The sequence below is a fragment of the Mus musculus genome, chromosome 1 (genome assembly GCF_000001635.26).
Source record: "Mus musculus strain C57BL/6J chromosome 1, GRCm38.p6 C57BL/6J".
Taxonomy (NCBI): Eukaryota; Metazoa; Chordata; class Mammalia; order Rodentia; family Muridae; genus Mus; species Mus musculus.
Window position 1 is genome coordinate 195,149,217 of NC_000067.6, and position 23,001 is coordinate 195,172,217.

Below are 23,001 nucleotides of genomic sequence, written 5' to 3' on the forward strand. Positions count from 1 at the left end.
CTCTCTCTTGTGAGGCTATGCCAGTGCCTGGCAAATACAGAAGTGGATGCCTACAGTCATCTATTGGATGGAACATAGGGTCCCTAATGAAGGAGCTAGAGAAAGTACCCAAGGAGCTAAAGGGGTCTGCAACCCTATAGGAGGAACAATAACCAGTACCCCCAGAACTGTGTCTCTAGTTGCATATGTAGCAAAGGATGGCCTAGTCTGCCATCAATGGGAGGAGAGGCCCTTGATCTTGCGAAGATCATATGCCCCATTACAGGGTAATTCCAGGGCCAGGAAGCAGGAGTGGGTGGGTTGGGGAGCAGGGCGTGGGGAGGGTATAGGGGGCTTTGGGGATAGCATTTGAAATGTAAATAAAGAAAATATCTAATAAAAAGGCAATAATTATTTAAAAGCTTTATATAAACTAAAGGAAATTAGACAAGCGGTTACATGATAGTTTACAAAACAAAAGAGAGAAAGAATGCAAGAGAACCACTAAACAGAACATTTCAAAATGTCTTCCGGTGTTATCATTGGTGTTTGTTTTTATGCTATCTCTTAGATTTTTTTTAACTTGATTTTTACAAATTAAGGTATGTATGGGGTATCTTTTAAGTTCCTATAAACGATCTGTCCTTTATAACAACAAAGCATTTTATTCTAGAAATTACATTGTCATTTCAGTTCATTTAAGTGTGTTTTGTTTAATTGGTGACAAGAACCGAAAAGCTGTTGTATATGTTAGTCAAACATCCATTTGAACTTACCTTTCTCTGTGTTTTAATATCATACAGAAGCCGACACTCATCAAAATGATAAGTGCTGAGCCCACAGAAATACCTGAAGGGGGAAAATGAATATTTAAATACCAGAAAAAAATGTGACATGTACTGCTGCAAACTGATTGTAGGGCCTACTCATAGTAGCACGGAAGTTGTTAGTATGTTTTTCTAATACATTTTTCTTAACCATAAACAGTTAACGACTGAACAATCATAATTAAGCTTTACTTTTCTCTAATTGTATCTAATCCATGTTTTATTTGCAGCACCAGGCACATGGACCACAGGGCTCTAGTCAACTTTCCATCAAGTTTTTTTGTTGTTGTTGCTCTTTTCAGTTTCATTGGTAAACAATCTTGAACCTGGGGTATAATTAGGAGCATAGAATACCAAAATACTATAATTTTTGCACAACAATATTTGTTGTGATATATGCTTTGCTATAGCAGAATAAGATTACTTATTTAAATTGTACCAAATACCAATAGCAAATGAAATGAGACTTTCAATTTAAAACCTTGAATACATTTTTTTCCTTGAATACATTTTTTTCCAATTTTTTATTAGGTATTTTCTTCATTTACATTTCAAATGCTATTCCGAAAGTCCCCTATAACCCCCTCCAACCCTGCTCCACTACCCACCCACTCTCACTTCTTGGCCCTGGTGTTCCCCTGTACTGGGGCATATAAAGTTTGCAAAACCAAGGGGCCTCTCTTCCCAGTGATGGCCAACTAGGCCACCTTGAGTACATTTTTAACTCTAACCTAAACAGACATTTTAAAATGTGTCAAGAACATTAAAATACCCTTAAAACATGAAACAATATCAGATTCAATGTATTAAAATGAAACATATTAATGTGTAGAATGTAAAATATTTAATTATATATTAACAAAAAATATAAGCACTCTCAACGTATTTAAGAAAACTCACCACAAATAAGAGGAATAGTTGACCCTAAGGAGAATTTAAAAAACAACAACAACAACACAGAATATCAGTAGAGGTACAAGATAATGTCATATAAGTACCATTATATCTGATAATGTCCCAGAAATCAACACTCAGCTCTTACTTAGTCTACTTATGATATAGATATTGGTTCCCCAAGTTACACCCACTCTAAAAGAGTCTGCCAAAACTCAACAAATATCTTCTTACTTTGATTAGATAAATTGTAAATTTATCAATACACTCAGCTTTCTAGGCAGAGATTTTTAGGATCAAATGAAAATATGAACTGTTATAACAGGTTAGTTGACATGTTTTTGGAGCACCTCTCAAGTTGGTATGTAGTTAAATCAGCCAAGAGAGAAGTTTCAGTATTTTTTTTTCCAAAATAGAAAGCAGTGTTTTACATTTTTTCTCCTTTTAGATTATTGTGCCCCTTTTGATGTGATGTGCCCCATACTCAACTATACTTTTCTTTGTATTGATTACTGTCTTGTATTAACTTTTAGTTAGTTTCTTGTCATATAACTCTTCACCATATCAAAGCCCCAGGAATCTACTACACCGATAAAAACTCCATTCCCCTCCTTCGTGGACGTTATTCAAACAAGAATAAAGCACTTGCACCTACGGTATTTGCAAAGAGCCAAGGGAGGGTTCCATTGGCTGTCATCCTGGCACTGGCTCTGGGGACTTCCCTCCAAGGTATACCCATCCTCACATTCCAGAGTCACAGTAGCCCCAAATCGATAGGTTTTCCCAGGTTGAAATCCCTTCTGGATTCCATTTGTATCTTCAGGGAAGCTACAGTTTACCTCTGCAATTGAAAAAGAAATCTTACTAATGTTTGAGTCATGATTTGTAATTTTACCAAGAAAATAGAAAATGTCCTTACTAGGAAAGTTAATCAACTTATTTCATTATCGTAAGCAAAGCTTCACTGAATTGCAGAAGGCAATAGAGCAGTCATTATTGTCAACCATTTTACAACTACCGAGCAAATTAAACTGGGTTGTTTTCTACTTGTATGTCTATGCTAATAGTATTTAAATAATTCTACTACCTTCTTGGAGAAATACTAAGGGATGAATGTACAATATTAAATGTTTCAGATTACTTTTCTTTCTTGATTTCTAGGCTTACTCTCCAGTTCTTAAACATGCACATGCATTCTCATTTCTTCTTTTATATTTTGAGCATATAAACCAATAGTGTTCAACTTGTAACCTGCAGGGTACAGTGTAGGCATAATGATATTATGCACTGCGTAAAGGTTATCCTTATAGTGTTCAAATGCTGATATCTCTGCCCCCCATATTTGATTGCAATTTGGACATGGCATTGTAATCTTATTCTGAGTATCCTGTTTCAAAGTTGTGTAAACATTGCTCCTCATTTATTCTCTGATTTCTCAATAAAAGCTGATCAGCCAATGGCTGAGCAAAGGAGAGAATAAGGTTGGATTTCTGATCCCAGCCAGGAGAGGGAGAGAGAGATAGAAGAGGGGAGGATGAAACACCATAAGAAGACACCCGGAGCAGAGATAGCCTGATCAATACTAAAATACAAGTATCTCAGGGATTTTGGCTAGAAGATAGCCAGATTATCTTAGAGGATTAATAACAGGTCAATACTACTCATATATTGTGCCACAAAGCTTGATTAAATACATCTTATACTCTGTCTCATGTGTTTGGTAGCTAGGCAGGATAAACAAAAGTCTGCTTATAAAATTCACAGGTAGCCATATTCAAACTATGATACCTGTGAATGTGACCTAATACAAAATCTTAAACATATTTAAAATATAATATTTTTGGTAACTTGTTTATATATTTCTTTTTAAAATATTTATTTCATCTCAATCTCCTCCCTCCTCCCACCCCTTAAGCACATGCCGTTACACCAACTTTTCCCTTTTGAAGGGATCATCTTAGAAAACTTTATGGAATATTTTAATATACCCCCAGGTGAAAGCTTTTTGTAACGTTCCAAAAAAACCAAAACAAACAAACAAAAAACAACAACAAAAACACTTTTAACCCTCTAGAAAATCCCAGAGACCTGGAATGTGCCCAGGACTCAGTGTGGGTAACCTTAGCTAAAATACCCATCAGTGAGGAGATGGAACCTGAAGACCCCACCCACCTCCAGTAGTTAGACGGGGCCCCTAGTGAAGGGATGGGGATACCAACCCACCTTCAAATTTCTGACCCAAAATTGTTCCTGTCTAAAGGAAATGCAGGGACAAAAATTAAGCAGAGATTGAAGGAATGGGTGACCAGTGACTAGCCCATCCCATGGGCAGGCACCAAACTCTGACACTATTTCCGATGCTATGTTGTGCTTGCTCCTCTAAGAGGCTCCACCAGGAGCTGACTGAGACAGATGCAGATACTTACAGCCAACCTTTGGACTGAGGTTGGGGACCCCTATGGAAGAGTTAGGGGAAGGACTGAAAAGCTGAAGGGGATGGCAACCCCATAGGATGACCAACATTGTCAACTAACCTGGACCCTGGGGAGCTCCCAGAGACTAAACTACCAACCAAAGCATACACAGGCTGGCCCAAGGTCCCCAAACCATATGTAGCAGAGGACTGCCTTGTCTGGTCCCAGTGGGAGAGGATGTACCTAATCCTGTAAAGACTTGATGACCCAGAGAAGAGGGATGTAGGGTGTAGGGGGATGCACACTCTCAGAGGTGAAGAGTAGAGGGGAGTGGGTGAAGAACTCTGTGAAGGGAGGCAGCATTTGGGATATTAATTAATTAATTATTTATTTAATTAATTTAAAATACATTGTTAAGACAAACAAGAATTTTTACTTTCATATTTTCTAAATAAATGAAAAACAGTGAATTCTAGTATATTTTCCATAGTGGTGAGTGAGTGGTACAAAAGCCTTCTTTATAATTTATATCCATAATCATATGACTGAAGGTTTAGGGATGTTTGTCAAATGCACTCTTATTATAACTTTAACAATAGGGTCACTATAGCAATATAATCTTTGCTTAGTTGCTTAAATTACAAAAAACACTTCAACTTTGTATTAACTGATTAAATATACTTAATTATCATACAATTAATCTATAATAATTTTAATCTGAAAATGCTTAAAAGAACATATATATTTAGGACAAATTATTTGTTAGGAAAAATAATAACAAGAACAAAGCAGAAAAAGTACCTTTGCAAAAAGGGGGAGGTTGACTCCAGGTACCCTCATGAGTACAGATAAGACGTGCCTCTCCAGCCATAAGGAAGCCTTGGTAGCAACTGTACATGACTGACATTCCAGGGGGAAATCGAGCTATACTCCCACCAGTATGATTCCCATTGGGGATTGTGGATGGAGACTGACACCCTAAAGAAGCTTGGATACCAACAAGAAAAGACTTTTAATTGGGCACAGAGTAACACATGTACAACACAATCTCTGGAAAACAGTAACACAAAAAAAGCAATGAGAAACAAGACAATTAGTTCATTCTCAAGTTTGGACAAATGTGTGCTTTTCCTCTTTACACCATTTATGATTAAAAGAGTCAAAAGTATTATAATTTATCATACCATGGTATTCTAGGTCTGTCCCTTGGTTGGTCCCAAAATGTAGGAGTGTTTTTAATTAATTCATCTATTATCGTCCCTCTACATAGAAAATGAGCTATAATCTAAGCATGACACATACAAATGCCTAGGAACAAGTAAGTGAAGCCACACCTCTGTGGAGCTTAAGTTAGTGAAGCTGCACCTCACTAGCAAGAACAAGCTGTCAAATAACAGCTTAAATTATGAGACAATTTAGAGGGTTTGAAGGTCAGCTTCATTCTTCATTACATACAACATTCTCCTTCTGCATGAAATAATAGTCTTAAATATCAAAATTTCAAAGAATATTTTTGTCAAGTATTTGCCAAAAAGTATGCTCACTCTCCTAATTCTGAAGTTATAAGATTGAATAAATTACAGATTAGTCTATATGTTAATCACCATTTCAGGTAATCTTGCTCTATAGAAAGGAAAGAGAAAAGAATCAAATGAGAAGACAGAGAAAAGCAGATAATCTTATAAAAACACTAACTGCTTTAGCTTTTAGATGCTTTACTTTTAGGTAAAGAGTAAACTCAAGAGCCTTTTTATTTAGTAAAACATCTCACTTTTTATCATGAAAATGGCTTACCCTTTCTGATACAAGTTGGTACACCTGGTAACCATGTGTTATTAGTATGACACCTTATCAAGTGGCTGCCGTTCATGATGAAGCCTTGATTGCAGACAAAATGTACTATGTCATTATGAGAAAATGCAGAATGAGTTTTATTGAGTTTGTAACCATGTTTGACTTCTGGATCGGGGCAATGAGTTAGAGGAGAAGATTGTAAGCATTGTGGTGGAGGTCCACTCCAAGAGCCATGACCTTTAGAATCATTTACGCACTGCAAACTTTTCTCTCCCAAAAGATAGAACCCTTCATCACATTCATAAGAAACTTCATTTCCATATAGGAAGTGCTTTGCCATCATGCCTGTGTGACCACCATTTGCAATTTTTGGTGGAGGTTGACAGAGAATAACTGCAGAAGAGATGTAGAGAATTTGAGCATTCATCACAGTATAAACAACACTATACAAGTGCCTTATATTTTATATAAATAGAAAATTGTTTAAGGTTTGGAAACTAGAGCATGCTTTCGGTTAAATAACTTTATCAAATGTTATACTTATGTAAGTACTACATGTTCATTCCAAAAAACTCAGAAAATAAAATAAAGTATAAAGAAATAAATAGTTTTGATCAAAACTAAAAGATTTAACATGTCTTATACATAGCAAGAAAAAGTATAAACTATTAAAGTAGTTGTAAGCTTGCTCTCCATTAATTGATTTTCCTTTTCTAACTCTCTAATCTAGGGTTGGCTTCTCCCATGTCCATAATTTACCTGTACAAACTTCAATCTTTTTAAACCAAGTCCCATTCTCAGCATTTTGACACTTCTCATAAGTATATCCAGTCAACTGGTACCTAGAAAAAGATGTTATATTACATTTCTTCTCAATATTTTACTTCTTCATCATAAAAAGTACATTTATAGAGATATTTCTAAATGAGCCCCTTGGCACAGAGAAACTTAAACTTTCTGTCATCCAAATCAGAAAATTATTTATACATAAGAAGCACTCATAAAAGCCCTTCCCCTGTCAGAAAACCAGGCAGGAGCTGCTAATTTGACCATGTGTGTAGGAACATTGAGGAATCCCCAAACAGTTTTTACCAAAACAAGCTGTGGGTAGAATTAATATACAAAATGAGGTGGGCATTCTTTCTTAAAACTCACCCATTTTGACAGGTTCTTTTCACTAGTTTTATATGTGAATCATCTGGAAGGCCATGTACTCTCATAGGCTCACATCCTTCTGGAGAGACAAAGTTGAGATTGCTTTTAGATTCCTCATAGCTAAAAGAAAGATGACTCAGGAACCAAAAGAACCTTCACATTATGTCCAAGAATCTATAAGAATCTATTGTCCTGAAGACAATGGGTGGATTTGTTTCCATGGCTTATTGCAAGGGTCACAAGTTATCCCAGAGTCATATATATATGGGGGGGGGGCGCTAAGAGGGTGGTGGCCTGGAGAACAAACATCACACATAACCACCAATGACAAGCATTCTATTAGAGAACTGTAAGAACACAACAGATGGTGCCAATTTGAAACCTTGCAGGCATAGCTCTCATCCATCATAGAAGGTTTCTGTTATGTGATTATATTTGTGATCCTGGATACGTGTTGAAGAACAAACCTATCCACTGTCTGCCTTCAGGACTGTGAGATCCTGACCATAATGTGAATGTTCCTCCAGTTACTGAGCTGTCTTTCTTCTTGGTATGAGACTGCTTTCAAAGGTCTTCTCATTATATATCTTGAATATGTTCTAAATCCAAGGGTACATTTATGCAAAGATCACAATACAACAGATTTATAACTTTCTTTCAAATAGATGAAAGTAATCTATGTTTTGTTTTGAGTGGAAGATAATAAATAAGACTAAAGCTGGAGGTATAGCTCATACTTGACTAGTTTGTGCAAGGCACCAAATTTTATCTCCAGCCCCTCAATTCAATTTAAAAACATAAAAATTATATAAATAAGTAAATATCTTTTAAATTTTCCATTGGCTTTGCCTTTTTACCTTTTTTACAAAGTGGTTTTTCAGGATCCCAGGTATTATTGGCTTTACACCGGATCTGACTGCTTCCACTCAAAATATATCCATCATCACACTTGAACATCACACTATCATTGTAGAAATATGGGGCTTTATTGTCAGTGAGCTTGACTCCATTTTCAACATGAACGTCTGTGCACTGGACAGCTGGGAGGGAAAGTTTACAGAGAGGAGCAGGGCTACTCCAGGAGCCTCTTCCTCTGCTGTCACTTGTACAGTGGATGGTTTGCTCCCCGATGAGTTTGAATTTTACGCCTTCCTCTGGCCCAGGATAGCACATGTATGTGACCACAGTTCCATATGGGACATCTTCTGAGGAACTCCATGTATGTGTCCCGTTGTGTATAACAGGAGGTGGTGGGCAGGTGATTTCTAGGGATATGAAAGATACTGTAGACATCTGACCAAGGGTTTGAAGTGCAGCATTTCTCACCATGTTATTTGTGAATGGTGTGCTCATGCTGTGATTAAACCTTATTGTGTATATAAATTTTGATTTAAGCAAATTTCACTGTAAGCAAAATTTAAATTAAAGTTATATATGTTGCCAAAGGTTATACAAGTATTAGACAGCAGGAACAGAATCTAAGTTCATATTTGACACCAATCTCCTATCTCTTCACTAAACTTTGACGCAACCCAAAGTAGGAATTTTGGCTCCAATAGAGTGATCTCTCTATGTTACGAACATCCTAAACCACAACATAAACTAGGTACTAAGTACATGGTATTTGACTGATTAGAGAAAGAGGTGACAAAAGAAAGGTGGCAACATAGATAATATAAATCTTGACAAAATAATGTAGTAATTCCCATAGCATAGGCCTAACATTGGAAACTTATCAATCTTATATCACTTAAAATCCTCTGTCAATTTTGTTACTCACCTTTACAAAGACGGATTTCTATAAACCAAGGAATTGTACCTTGACACAGTTGATAAGCACTCTCACTTAACTGGAACCTGGAGACAAAGAGCCATATCATTTGACCACATGATTACAATAAACTAAGCAAGCATTATGGGATCTAGAGGCAGACTAACAAATTTTAGGACAAAACACAACAAGAATAAAATATAGCCAACCTCAGCACCATCCATTAACTGCATAGTCCTCATGCATAGAAAAATATTGTGAACATATGGCAGGGGGAAGACCTTTTAAATGAACTCTTATACAGTTTACAGTGCGTACTGATGGGACAGACATCATTCAGAATGAGACATGTTTCACTCACCCTTCATCACAAGAAGAATTAACAGCTGTCCTAATAAACTGATTCTGAGGCCTCTTAAAGAGATGTGGTCCTACTGGCTTACACTCTGCAACTAAGAAAGAGAAGATAGAATGAGTAACAATACCAGACAATCTTGAGCAAAATATCTGTAATTGCATCATAGTACCTGTGCACTGGGGAGTAATGGGTGTCCACTTCCCCTCAGGGGTGCAATGTATAGTGTCCTCTCCCACCAGTAAATAGCCAGGGTCACAGCTATATCTTATGGATGTACCAGGGTCAAAGTTGAGCAAGTAACTATCTTCTTTTTGCCCATTGATAATTTTAGGAGGAGCCTGACATCCTAAATGAAAGACAAATACAATAAAACATTTTTAGCATAAAAAAACACTGAGCCAAAGAAGTCAAAATTAATATGATAATACCATTTGCATGGCAGTTGTCTGGAACGGAGGGTATTTTGTGGTTCTCATGTAATTTCTCAATCCTCTTTTCTTTTCTATACTCAGGCTGTTTGGTTCCTGTTTGCCATAACTTACCTCCTATTTCTCCAACTCTTTCTTTTACTTTTTCTAAAGACAGGATTTTACTCTGTACCCCAAGCTGATCTCAAATTCACCATCTTCTTGTATCATCAGCTCCCAAATTATAGCAATTTTGGCATGAGCCATTACACCAGATTTTCTCCTCTGAAGGAACTATCTTAGAAGACCTTATGGAATATTTTAATATATACCCCAGGTGAAAGCTTGTTGGCTTTCTTTTTAAAAGTGATTGTTAGGACAAACAAGAGATTGTGCTCTCATATTTCCCAAAGAATGGATAAATTAGTAAATTCTGGTGAATTTTCCACAGAGCTTAAGAGGGTGCTAAAGAAAGCCTTCTTTATAATTTGTACCACAATCATGACTAAAAGTATAGGTACTAAAAGGGCCCCATGTAAAGTCCATAGACCCTTCCTCTCACTTTTTGAAATGATTCAACTTTGCATATTAGGCACCTACCTTTTTCACACACTGGTACCGGTGGCTCCCATGTGCCATGAGCATTGCATCGAATGCTCCTGTTGCCCTTCAAGGTGAAGCCAGGTTCACAAGAAAATGCCACAGTGTCATTATATGAATAACTATCTTTCAAAATAGATAATATTTGCCCTCTTTTGATCTTCGGTTGTAAACACAGAACTGCAGAAGTTGAAAGTACACAATATGGAGCAGGGCCACTCCAGATCCCAGTCTTCTGACTACCAGTAGTACAATTGATAGTCTTCTCTCCAATAAGAGTGAAGCTCACGCCTTTCTCTGGGCTTGGGTCACAGGTGTAGGTAACTGTGCTTCCATATGGTACATTTTCTGAAAAGCTGCCTGTATGACTTCCATTACGAACAGGTGGAGGTGGTGGGCAGAGAATTTCTAGAGATGGTAAAGGACAGTGATCTCTGAAACTGCTGAGTCATTCAGTAAGCTAATGCAATATAATTACAAATGTGGTTTTAAAATTTTATTTTTAAATACATCTCCTTTGCTGATTTCTTAGTTTTAATTACCAAATACACAATCTTCTTTATACACATTGGGTCAAGTTCCCTTACCAAGATCATGTATCTCAGGGAGAAAGAAAAGCCAGTAACTTTAAAGAAACAGAGCAAAAAGTTAACTGAAGAGTGTTGCAGTGCAGAGCACACCCTTAAATCCTTAATATTTCTAGGTTATTGGGTTTTTATTTTTGTTATTTTGCTGTTAATCTATATCTATCTATCTATCTATCTATCACCTATCTATCTATCTATCTATCTATCTTTGCTTATAGAGAAAAAGTACATGCTTATAGAAAAGTCAAGGACATAATATGTACCTACCTTTACATACTGGCTTCTTAGTCCAGATGGCTTTCTGTTCAACAATTACACACTGACTAGAGGGTTGTCCTTGTAATTGGTACCTGAAGACAAGGTTTAGAATTTGGTACTATTAGGCACTTTGTGCTGTAAAACTGGCAGGCTTGACTTCAAATCTATGAAGAGTCCACTTAAACTGTACAGTTATTCTTTTTATCAGTATTCTCTTTCACCACCTTATTCCAGATGATTCCAGGCTTATCCATGCTCTTTCTGTAGGCATCATGGTTCACAGCAGGCACATATAATCCAAGAACATTAAATTTTAGAGAACCTCTGATACTCACCCTTCATTACAGGAGAAGTACACAGTTGTGCCAACCTGAAGGCTCAGAGGTTCCTTTACCTGCCCATTGGGAAACTTTCCTGGATGTTCACACTGGGCCTCTAAGAAAAAAACATGGTAAGAATAATAAATAAACCATGGCCTATATCAGGTCAGCCTCAAATAGATAGTAAATGTAAGATACCTTTGCATGTCGGGATGACACCATCCCAGTCTCCTGAAGATAAGCACTTAATTGTCTTTTTTCCAGTGAGCAAATAGCCAGGTTCACAACTGTATGTCACAGACAACCCCGCAACAAACTGGTCAACATGCTGTCCTGTGTGGTGTCCATTATGAATCGTTGGAAGTGATGGGCACTCCAGAGGGAAATCTTTATACGTACACATAGGGGGAAAGCCATCAATCAGATGATACATACTTCTAAATGTAGCTAAGTACATAGCATGCATTCTGTGGTAATCAGTCATCATTAACTTTCAATTCATTCTCAAGCAGATGTGGCTTAATTATTTCCATTTATGCAAAAAGCGATTACAATTTGGAGTGAGGGAGATACATATGGGCTTACTAGTTAGCCCTGCTTGGCATGTGACTCTCTGTGCAAACCAGGCAAACTTTTAATTCATAAAGGTCCACCTCCCAAGTGTGGAGATTCAAGGTGTTTACCACCATACCAAGATTTATTGTATCATTTCATCTTTAATTATATTATATGGATTACATTTGTCTTGAGGAAAATTTTAGTTTCTAGAAAGGTTCAGCTTAAAGCCTACCATTCAGAGGATTATCCTGACAGATACTACTAGTACAACTTTTTGGTATCTTATTTATAACATGTATAAAAATATGTACATTATGTTTAGCACACATACTGTTCTAACTCCATTTTATTGCATAGCACAATATATTGATATTTTTCCATCTACATATATATGTACATATATAGATAGATAGAGATAGAGATAGAGATAGAGATAGAGATAGAGATAGATATAGAGATAGATATAGATATAGATATAGATATAGATATAGATATAGACATAGATATAGATATAGATATAGATGATGATATAGATATAGATATAGATATAGATATAGATATAGATGATATAGATATAGATATAGATATAGATATAGATATAGATATAGATATAGATATAGATATAGATATAGATATAGATATAGATGAGAGTCACCTACATCTTTAACATTTGTTTTCCATAAATAATCCATTTTGAGACTATCTTAAAGAATACTTTCCTCTAAGACTGTCCATTTGTCTACTGGTTAGTTAATCTACTGATATATAAGTTAAACAAATATAATTTGTGGTACTTGGGATTGAACTAGGCAAGTACTCTGTCATTGAGTTGTATACACAATCCCTTTTGTTACTTTTTATTTTGCTACAAGGTCTGGCTAAATTGTCCAGGCAGCTTTAAAATTATAGTGTACCCAGGCAGGCCGTGAACTAATAACACTTTCATTGCAGCCTACTGAGAAGTTAAGATTGTATTTCTGTGCTACCAGGCTAGAGATAATCATATTTTTAAACAATATAGTATTCATAACTTCTCTGATATATTTAGAATTTATTAATATTTCCTCTATTAAACATTTATAGTATAATTTTATCAAATACTGACAATTTCTATGCTTTCAGAATTAAACTTTGGATTTAGATTCATTAGCAATATTAACCAGACAACATGAGAATAAACATTCACAGTAGTCCCTATTTTTAACGTTAGTTGATCTGAAATGCTACAACCTAGGAGATGGTTTGAATAGCTGCATGTGTAGCAGAGGATGGCCTAGTCGGCCATCATTGGGAGGAGAGGACCTTGGTCTTGCGAAGATTATATGCCCCAGTACGGGGGAATGCCAGGGCCAGGAAGCAGGAGTGGGTGAATTGGGGGGCAGGGGGGAAGGGATACGGGATTTTCGGAGAGGAAACTAGGAAAGGCGATAGCATTTGAAATGTAAATGAAGAAAATATCTAATGAAAATTGTTTGTTTTTTTTTAAAAAAAAGAATAAAGAGTAGATCACTTGTGAACATGTTTGCAGAGGACACAGAGAAGGCCATTGTTTCAGACTACAATGAACAGATATTAACAGATGAATCTTAAATCCATTGGGCATATTTTTGCTCCCAGATTCCAAATTTCCCACAGCCACCTGATTCTCACAGTTCCCACTAGCTCCTCATCCTTGGAAGATTTCCCTAAGGATGTTTTGTTTGGTTAATATTCCATTAATTATTTTAAACTCTTTTACTTGACTGATTTGTTTCAAACGAATAGTTATAATCCTTACAACTAAGAAAGAGCAGAAAGCCATCATTTTCCTCTTTCACTTGCTATTCCACACCAGCTCATGTCTCTGCAACTCATAGACCCATACAATTCTTCCTGCAGGAGCATGCAACAAATGGTCTGCCCATACATGGAAGACCTTAGTCTTCAGTGAGACTTTACTTCCTCTCAGCATTCTCTCTGGCTGGCAGGCCCCAGCCTTTGATGTAGCTTTGCTTCCACACTCAATGTTCTCACAGCTGGCAGACCCCAGGACTCTGACTTGTTTTAATTTCCTACTTACCACTCTCACAGACTGGCAGAGCTGTTGGTCCCCACATTTCATTTGCCTGGCACCAGACAGTTTTGCTTCCTTTCATGGTGAAGTTGGCTTTACAGGTAAATGTCACAGAATCACCATGTCTGAATGGTGCCTTAGATCCTTTATTCATGAATCCCCCTGGTACTATGGGATCTGAGCAAGAAATGGTTTTATTCACAGATTCACATATAGGAGGAGCTTTATCCCAGGTGGCATGCACTTGATTTTCACTTATACAAAAGATAGCCTTTTCTCCAATGAGGCGGTAGCTAGGTGAACAAGTGTACCTCAGAACAGTTCCAGGAACTATGGGAAGAGAATAATAGGGTTTCCGAGCATTTTTGACTTCAGGAGGAGGGTCACAAGAAATCTCTGAAAAATAGAAAAGGAACCATGTAAGCATACTGATCACTTAAAAATAAATAAATAAAAATTTCAAGTATAAATCAAATCACTTTTCCAGAAATGTATTTAGAAATCAAATGCTTTGCTATGGTTTTACTTTTAGTTTGTTTATTTCCAAATTCTTACCTCTTTCGATCATCAGCAAAGAAATGAATATAAATCACCTTAATCAGACAACAAGGAAATAGAATTGGTCTCAAATCTGTCTAACATGTAGTTTCAAGGATTGTTTTTACAGCTTTTCACTCCAAACAATTTTAATAAACAAACTTTAAATATGTAAATGACATGCTAATTGCATGTAGGAAGTTAACATGGACTGTTGATATTTGGGCTCAATAGTCATGATTTCAAATCCTTGCTGTCCTTCAATAGCTGTATGACCTTAGGCAAGTTGTATCCTCCTTCAGCCTCAGAGTCCCAGTCTATAGTGCAGTTCATGTTTCATAAGGTATGGTGAGAATACAGTGAGACAAAAGCATGTGAATGATCAGAAACATACGAGTTACTCAGTGCCTGTTGGAAACACACAGCCAGCTTGCAGGTAGCACAGTTACATTAGATACTGTCACCAAGGACATTGCAGCCTCCTTACAGGTCAAGTGATCCTTTAAGGACAGATTCCTTTGAGAAAACCATAGAAATGATGTTTTGAGTAATGATCTCATATTCCTTATATATCCTAGTGGCATAAAAGAAATTAATTGTTCACAGCTAATATGACACATACTCATCTTTTCTGGGAAATAAAGAAAAAGTTGTCCTGGAGTGGGGGCTAGCCCAAAAGCTGTTGCCTGTATGTGGGATATGTTCTTCTAACTGGACTGCCTTGTTTGGCCTCAGTGGAAGCAGATCAGCCTAGCCCCACAGAGACTTGATGTGCCAGGGTGGAAAGAAACCCAGGGGGACTTCCACCCCCTCAGAAAAGAAGGAAAGTGGGGAGGATTGTGGGAGAGGGTGACCGGAAGAAGGAAGTAAACAGAATGTAAAGTGAATAAGTAAAAACTGAATAAACAGATAAATAAAAATAAATAAATTTAAAAGAAAAGAAAGTTGTCAATGTCTGTATTTCATTAATGTCCACTTTGTAGTACGTAGAACTCTTCAGTAAAAGGCATGACATATGAAGGCATAACCAATATTTTATTACACTAGAAAGAGTTATGCTTGGTTTTGATACAGGTAGCTTTCCAGAGCCTTTATTATTTTACTTATAGAATCACAACATAGTATGTTAACAAGTGAACAAATGTAATGCTTTTTCTGAATTTTTAAATAGTAGACAGTGGCAATTATTTGTTTAAAGTACATAATTTGGTTAGAGTAGCCCTAACCCTGAGTTATTATATTTAATATCTGTATGGAAATACAGAGTCAAGAGACAAGATCCATATTTGATTTTTTTATTTTCTACTCACGTTCACAGACAGGAAACTTATTATTCCAGATTACTGTCTCTCCTTCTGGGATACACTGACTAGAAGGTTTGCCTTTTAACTGGAACCTTAAACAATAAGGAGCAGCAAATCACCACTAGAGCAAACCACTTGTCAATTACACAGAGTGAGTCACGTCCCTCACGTGTTCGTGGGGTGCAATGCATTCTAAAATATTTCTGGCTTAAGAAAACGCTCACAGCTACTTGTGAATATGATTCGCTCCACAGTGAACCAGTAATGGATAAACACATACTAAAAATGCATTTTTTCTTTTGAATTCCTCCTTTCCTTTTTGGCACCCAAATGTCAACATTATCTTGATCATCTTCAGGAAAATGGTCTCAATTCATATAGATAAAATAAGGAAGACACTGTCTGCCAATTTTACTCCAACAAGTCTCACTAAGTCCAAATTTTATATTCATTTCCCATATAGGAGCCTTAATTTGTGTACCAAAACTTTGCATTTCCCGACGATGAAATGTTAATTCCTACTTTTGCTGATCAAGCACAAAATATATACACGTGGGGAAAAAAAAGGTTTTGGTGGATGGCAGAGTTCTTAGTCAGAAAAGGTTAAGAAAAGTTAAGAATATAATAAGACAGTAAAAATTTAACTATCTTCAGAACTCATACTTTGCAATCATTATGGGAAACAATCAGTGCAGGTCCTATCACTTCACACTCACCCTAAGTCACAAACAAAGGAAACCTCTGCCCCAAGCTGGAGATTAGGGGGAAGAAACACACGGCCATGGAGAAGATGGTTTGGAATTGCATCACATGATTTCACTAGGAAAGAAAAGAGAAGGCTTGCACATGAAGAGTCAGGAAACTGTTGAGTTTAACAGAGCTAAAGCTAAAGGTATGTCCTCGGTGTCCAGCGACGTCCTATGATGCCCAAGAGCTAAGACCTGTCATCCCTGGACTCCATGAGTCCTAGGGACCCCAGACTGCTCCCTCTCCACCCCCGCGTACTCGGGTTCTGTGGCATCCCACAGCCAGACGCAAAACCACTTCTGCCCACCCAGAGCACCGGAGCTCTGGAGGGACCTGGGTCATCTCTCCCAACCCCTTTATTCCCCCACGACCAGCACCCCACAGTACATGAGGAGTAAGGAAACCATTGAGGTTAACAGGGTTAAAGCTATAAGCACCTTCACATGTCGGGACTGTATTGCTCCAGGTTCCCAAGGATGTACACTCCACGAGGTTAGTTCCAATGAGAGTATAGCCAGGGTTACAGCTATATGACACTTTCTGGCCAACAGAGAAGAACTCATCCTTTTTGTTATAATCACCATGGAGGATATTTTGAGGTGGTAGACATCCTACAAGAAGAACAGGACCAAAAAGTCCTTTTATTTTTTCAATAAGAACTGTATTCTTTACTACTTATGGCTATCTACCACACTAAGGCAGAAAAGAGAGGCCATGGGTTGGGATTAATGTATCCTTCTCCAATGTGTCACACTTTGGAAGGCCATGTGTTTATCTATTTTCTCTGATTTCATCCATTCCAGGTAACACCACTCTTAACTCATTTTTCACTTTATTTAACTAAAAACTCTGAGAGACCCTTCTACCAATAGGGTAGATAAAGAATCAAACACATGCTTTCCCCATCCAAATCTTCCATGTCCTTTTTGCTCCAAAAAAGCAAGGCTAAGGAGGCTTTGTTGCTTTTACAGAGGCAAACAATTCACATTAAGAAGAGAAGGGAAGAATGGGAGCCACAGGCTCAAAATAACTACCAACTTTTTCCCACAAAATTACATTTTTCAGCATCAACATGATGTCTACAGAATTTTGAATCAAGTTTTTATCTTAGCTAAAGTTTGATAGAAATCTATTTATGGTTAATACAATGGAGAGTTTATTTTACCCTCATTTAAATATAATAAAATCATTAAAAACTCTAATGATCAACTTTTGTACTATGTTTGAAAATTACTTTTATTCTCTAAAGAATATAATCATATATTTATGAGATACCATGTGATATTGTATAATATTAAAATAAGGGTAAATATATCTGTCTTCTAAAACTTATTATTCCTTTGCAAACTTTCAAATTCCTTTATTCTAGATTGAAAATATACATACAAACTGTCATAATATATAGCAATAATTGTACTGTTTGTAGGGACACCAGAACTTATTTCTTCTATCTAATCTGACTTTTATCTGCATTCTTAACAGCATTTGATATATTGTGTAATGGACGGGTCTTTATACGTGTAGAAGTAGGACAGGTCCTCATGCTTACATGTGTGTTTATGTGGTGTTGTGCATCAATACATATGCATATAGGTGAGATTATCTTGTTTTATGAGACAAAGGTTCTTAGTGTGAACTGTGGCTCACCAACTAAGCTAGACTGGCTGGTCTGTACACCTTAAGAACCTGTCTGTCTCTGCCCCCTCTAACTATAGGATCAAAAGCGCTTGCCATCACACTTGGCTTTTTACATAGGTTCCGTTGTTAAAATCACATCTTCATGCTTGTACAACAAGCACTTTATGCATTGAGCCATCTCTCTAGTTCTATTTTTTTTTTGGATGAGTTATTTTAAATAAAGAAAAGTCATACATCATTGTGGTTTGATTTGCATTTTTCTGATGATTAGTAATCATAAACAGTTGCCATATATTTGCTGTCCATTTTATTTTGGAAAAATTATTAATGCCCACTTTGATGTTAGATTTCTTTTCTGCTATTAAGTTCTTTCAGTCCCTTATAAGTGCTGAATACTAACTCCTTGTCAGATGTATAGTTTGGAAATATTTTCTCTCACTCTGTATTATTCTTTTTATCCAATTGTTTCATTTGTTGTAGAGAAACTTTTTGCTATATAATATAGTTAGTCTAATTTTGACATTGTTTTCTATACTCTTAATGGTCTTATCCAAAACATGTTGACTATTCCAGTGTTCCTAAGTATTATATCTATTTTCTTCAAAGAGTTTTGTGTCTCATAATTTTACTTTAAAACATTACAATGTTTTTTAAAAAGTGTGTTATACTTTTTCTTGTAGTTATAATACTGTTCTGGAATAAAATAAAACCCCCATCCCTTTAACAGCTAGAGACCTCCCATGATCATGGATTAGTAAAGCTTTAGATAGATATTACTTCTAAAGTTTACTTTCAAGTTTTTGATCCTAGAAATCCAGTCACATAGTCCTTCTATTCTTTCTGTAGGTACCATGTGTCTATTCTGAAGAACTTATATTTTTATTTATAAATACGCAACGTTTCCGGCCCAACTTACCCATGAAGCATGTTGGCAATGGAGGGCTCCATTTGCTGTTTGGCTGGCACCATGCTATTCTGCTGCCTTTCATGGTAAAGCCAGATTTGCACTTAAATATTACTGTATCATTTAAGAAGAAGGAGTGTTTAAATCCAGACTCCACTAGTCCATTTTCAATTTCTGGCATTGGGCACTTGACTCTAGGAATACACTGAGGAGGTGGACTATTCCAGATGCCAACTTGATTGTCTTTGCTGGTACAATATATTGACTTCTCACCCACCAGATCAAACAGTTTTTCCCTATTCTTTCCGGTATGGCAATAATAAGTTACTACCATCCCATAGAAAAAGCTGTCTCTGCTGCTGCTGTAGAAGTCTCCATTGGAGATGGCTGGAGGTGACTCACAAGGAATAGCTTTTGGAGGGAAGTAGTTAAGAAAAGAGAGAAGGCATTGGAATGTTACATTTTTTTGAAAATGTAGTCTTCATTCCCAGAAAAAGAGCTTAATCTTTACCTACAAGTTATATATAATATTGAAATTCTATATTCTAATCAAAGTAACAAATAAGCCAGAAAGGAAAATAAATGGAACCAGCTGATTGAAAAGTCAAAGGCTATGAGCTCAAAATACAGAGATTCTGGCACTATAGGCTTCTTGGGGTGAACTACTTTTGAATGGTTACTTTTGTCAGTGTATAATCTAATGAATATTTTAAACTTAAGAATCTACTCACTATTAAATAATATCTCAAAATAATATTAATTGAAAAGTGTGATAGAATTAGAAGTCATGGAAGGAGATCAGTCAGAGTTGGGTTCACAACAACTTAAGCCTAGTAAAACTTCTCAAGCACTCATTTTTACGTGCAGATGCTCAGTTTCCTTTAGAAGGGGATAAGAGAAATTTAGTAGGATGCTATAAAAAGATCATTTTACTCACATTCACAAAGAGGCATATCATTATCCCACATTACAGTATTGTCTGATACAATACATGTAGCAGACGAGTCACCAATGAGTCGATATCTAGAAGCAAAGAGGTGACTCATCATATCCCAGTTACACTTACACTTTAGAAAAACCTTAAAGAATGAGAAAAGGTAGAATATTTTGTAAGATACAGTGAAATAGTAATAAAGAAGGACTTATATAATAAATTCAACAGTATAGCCAGAAAAAACCTGACTTCCTAGTTAATAGCACTGGAGACTTAAAATTGAAGAAGGGTAGCTTTATCTTCTTTCTCTCTAAGGGTCTTCTTGACTGAAGTGCCATTTCTGAAGCAAGTCAAAGAGACTGTGCTTTTGTATTTACTCATATTAAAAGGTTTCTTGTTATTATTTCAGTACCCATGAATCCTGCAAAGGCATCCTGCCTACTCACCCTTGATTACAAGAATACGTAATTGTTGACCCAAACTCGATACCCGTGTTTATATGCACAGAACCATGGAGGGGTTCTTGAGGATTCATACATGGTTTACCTACAAGGGAAACGAAACAGGATTTGGGGCTGGGGTTAAGAAGACTTTATGTTTTTCTATTAAATTCCCTAACTAGATTTGCTATTGAAGCTGCATATGTTTTTTTTCTTAAAGCATTTTTATGATTTGTAAAATGTATACTTTCTCAAGAAGCAGTCAATTTTTGAACACTGTTCAAAACCTATTGTTTATATTTCTGTACATGTAGAAAAACTTTACTTGTGGTCAATTCTAACTTTAAAGCCTCCATTTTCTCTTTATTAAATTCTATTAGCTAAAGGCATCATCTACTAAGTCTCCTATATTAAAAACCTACAGTCCTCATTTCTTACCTATAACTCATCTTCTAATTCTTCATTTAATTCAGTTAGCTACAAAATTGTAGTGCCTGAATTCCAAAATTTCTCTCCAAACTCATTATTTTGGCATTTTTATAGCTTTACTGGATTGTTGAGAGGCAAAATTTACCTTTCTAATGCTTGCCTGGTTTGGTCTAGTACCTTCTCCATAACATGGCATGTGTTTCCTTTTTACAGCATAAATATGGTCATGCCATACTTCCCACTTACAAACTCATGATGATTTGACATGATTCATGGGAAAGAAAGTATACAATCCTAGAGTTATATTTGCTCAATATTGACATTTTTCCATTTTTCCAAAGGTATTTTCCCCAGAGTTTTGCCCTCTGCCAAGAAGACCTCAGTTTCCCTAATTTTCTCAAATAACATTTATTTTTCTGTAGTTGAGTATCAGTTTACTTCTATTACTAAACAACATCTTAAAATCTGGGACTGTATTTCAGTGACAGATTGCGTGGCTAACCTGTGCAGTGCCTCGTGTTTCATTCTCAGCTGTGCACTAGAGAACTGTGATCTTTGTTGCTCCTTACAAGATGCACTTTCTACTGCTTCACACATTCTAGATAATAAAAACTACTTTCGAACTGAATGTAGTAAGAATGAGATAAAACTAATATTCTTTAGTATACCAACATCTAATCTCAAGACAATAGCATAAACTGTGGTGGTGACTTACACACTAGTACTCAGAAAACTTAGAAGTTAAAGAAAACAGAGAGGTATATATGCCACGACATATTAATTTACTGGTCTTTTGTCTGGAAAATGACAAACTATTCTACACAGATAAAGTGATAAAGCCAAATATGGCTTGTAGAAGTACTCACGTTTACAGAACTGCTGAGCATCTGACCACTTGGAGGTTTCTAAGCAGGTGATAATAAATGACTTCCTAAAATACCCAGGGCGACATTTGTATTCCCAAGTTGTTCCAATGGCAAACTCAGATTTATCACTCACAATAGAAGGTTTAGCAAAAGAATACTTTGGCAGCAACTTACACTGACCTAGAAATAAGGACCACAGAAATATCAAAGCTGAGAAAAGCTAAAGTTTCTCTGCTTCTCTTTTGTCACCAATTTATTCAACAAATTTGATCTTTAGAAGTAATATTGTTTCGAGAAATATTGTCTGAAAAAAATCATTCTAGTCTGGATGAACACATAAAGAAATTCAAACGGTTTTAAATACATACTTCAGAGGAGGATCTGGAGAAAAGTTTTTTCATAAAATTTCATCCTTTTATAATTCTGTAATTAAAAACTGTGGATGGATTGCTTGTTTTTTTCCACAGTGTGGTCAGAAAATATAAGAAACATATGTAGAACTTCAGGAATAAGTATGCAGAACTTAATATAAGACACACAACTCTGAACATAATAGAGGTCAGTGAAGGAAGAACCCTGTGAGACAGCAGCACTCTCTATACAGTTGCTTTCTCCAGGTGCTCAGCAAATAGCACAACAATTGATGAATGAAACTTCATGAAATTGCAGAGCATCTGCACAGCAAAAGCAAAGAAAGTGGAAGGTAGTCTACAAAATGGGAGAAAAATCTTTGCTAACTAGATATCTGATTAATATATAGACTATATAAAGAAATGAACACCCAAACCCTTCATCAATAAATGAGCTAATGGAATGAGCATTCCATTCTCAAATGAAGTACAAATGTTCAATAAAAAATAAAAAAAAAAATTCAGCCTCACCTATCATCAGGGAAATAAAAATTAAAACTGTGTTAAGATTCCGTCTCACACTAGTTTTTTTTTTTCTTTTTTTATTTTTAAGAAAACAAGTAACAACAAATGCTGGTAAGGATACAGACAAAAAGGAACAATTTTACATTGCTAATGAGAATGTAAACCAATCTGGCCACCATGAAAATTGGTTTGGAGATTCCTCAACAAACTCAATACAGATCTACCACATGATCAGCTATAGCATTTGTCAATGTTTACCCAGAAGAATAGCACAGATATATTTGCACATCAATGCTTATTGCAGTATTATTCACAATGGCTATGTAATGGAACCAACCTACATGGCCAGCAA

The 23,001-nt window shown here is 36.2% G+C and overlaps 1 protein-coding gene across 7 annotated transcripts in view; it reads right to left on the reverse strand.

Annotated features, from left to right (window-relative positions):
• The window catches only part of Cr2 (complement receptor 2), a 40,070-nt gene that overhangs the window by 12,406 nt on the left and 4,663 nt on the right, over positions 1-23,001 (reverse strand). For 3 of the 7 annotated variants that reach the window (XR_865893.2, NM_001368765.1, XM_006497222.3), the window contains exons 2-24: positions 21,775-21,954; positions 20,486-20,585; positions 20,043-20,128; positions 19,118-19,516; positions 17,001-17,174; positions 16,533-16,635; positions 15,823-15,908; positions 13,982-14,371; positions 11,563-11,751; positions 11,380-11,479; positions 11,054-11,136; positions 10,200-10,607; positions 9,362-9,538; positions 9,196-9,286; positions 8,844-8,920; positions 7,921-8,328; positions 7,064-7,142; positions 6,668-6,750; positions 5,909-6,301; positions 4,916-5,101; positions 2,356-2,541; positions 1,707-1,730; positions 756-828 (exon numbers count right to left, since the gene is read on the reverse strand). Coding sequence is in view for 6 of the 7 variants with exons in the window: in NM_001368765.1 (NP_001355694.1) it covers positions 756-828; positions 1,707-1,730; positions 2,356-2,541; positions 4,916-5,101; positions 5,909-6,301; positions 6,668-6,750; positions 7,064-7,142; positions 7,921-8,328; positions 8,844-8,920; positions 9,196-9,286; positions 9,362-9,538; positions 10,200-10,607; positions 11,054-11,136; positions 11,380-11,479; positions 11,563-11,751; positions 13,982-14,371; positions 15,823-15,908; positions 16,533-16,635; positions 17,001-17,174; positions 19,118-19,516; positions 20,043-20,128; positions 20,486-20,585; positions 21,775-21,954 (4,075 nt within the window). In the remaining variant the exon portion in view is untranslated. Of the gene's footprint in view, positions 1-755; positions 829-1,706; positions 1,731-2,355; positions 2,542-4,915; positions 5,102-5,908; positions 6,302-6,667; positions 6,751-7,063; positions 7,143-7,920; positions 8,329-8,843; positions 8,921-9,195; positions 9,287-9,361; positions 9,539-10,199; positions 10,608-11,053; positions 11,137-11,379; positions 11,480-11,562; positions 11,752-13,981; positions 14,372-15,822; positions 15,909-16,532; positions 16,636-17,000; positions 17,175-19,117; positions 19,517-20,042; positions 20,129-20,485; positions 20,586-21,774; positions 21,955-23,001 lie in introns of those variants that run through there. The other 4 variants (XM_006497225.3, NM_007758.3, XM_006497224.3 and 1 more) reach the window with 3 other exon arrangements.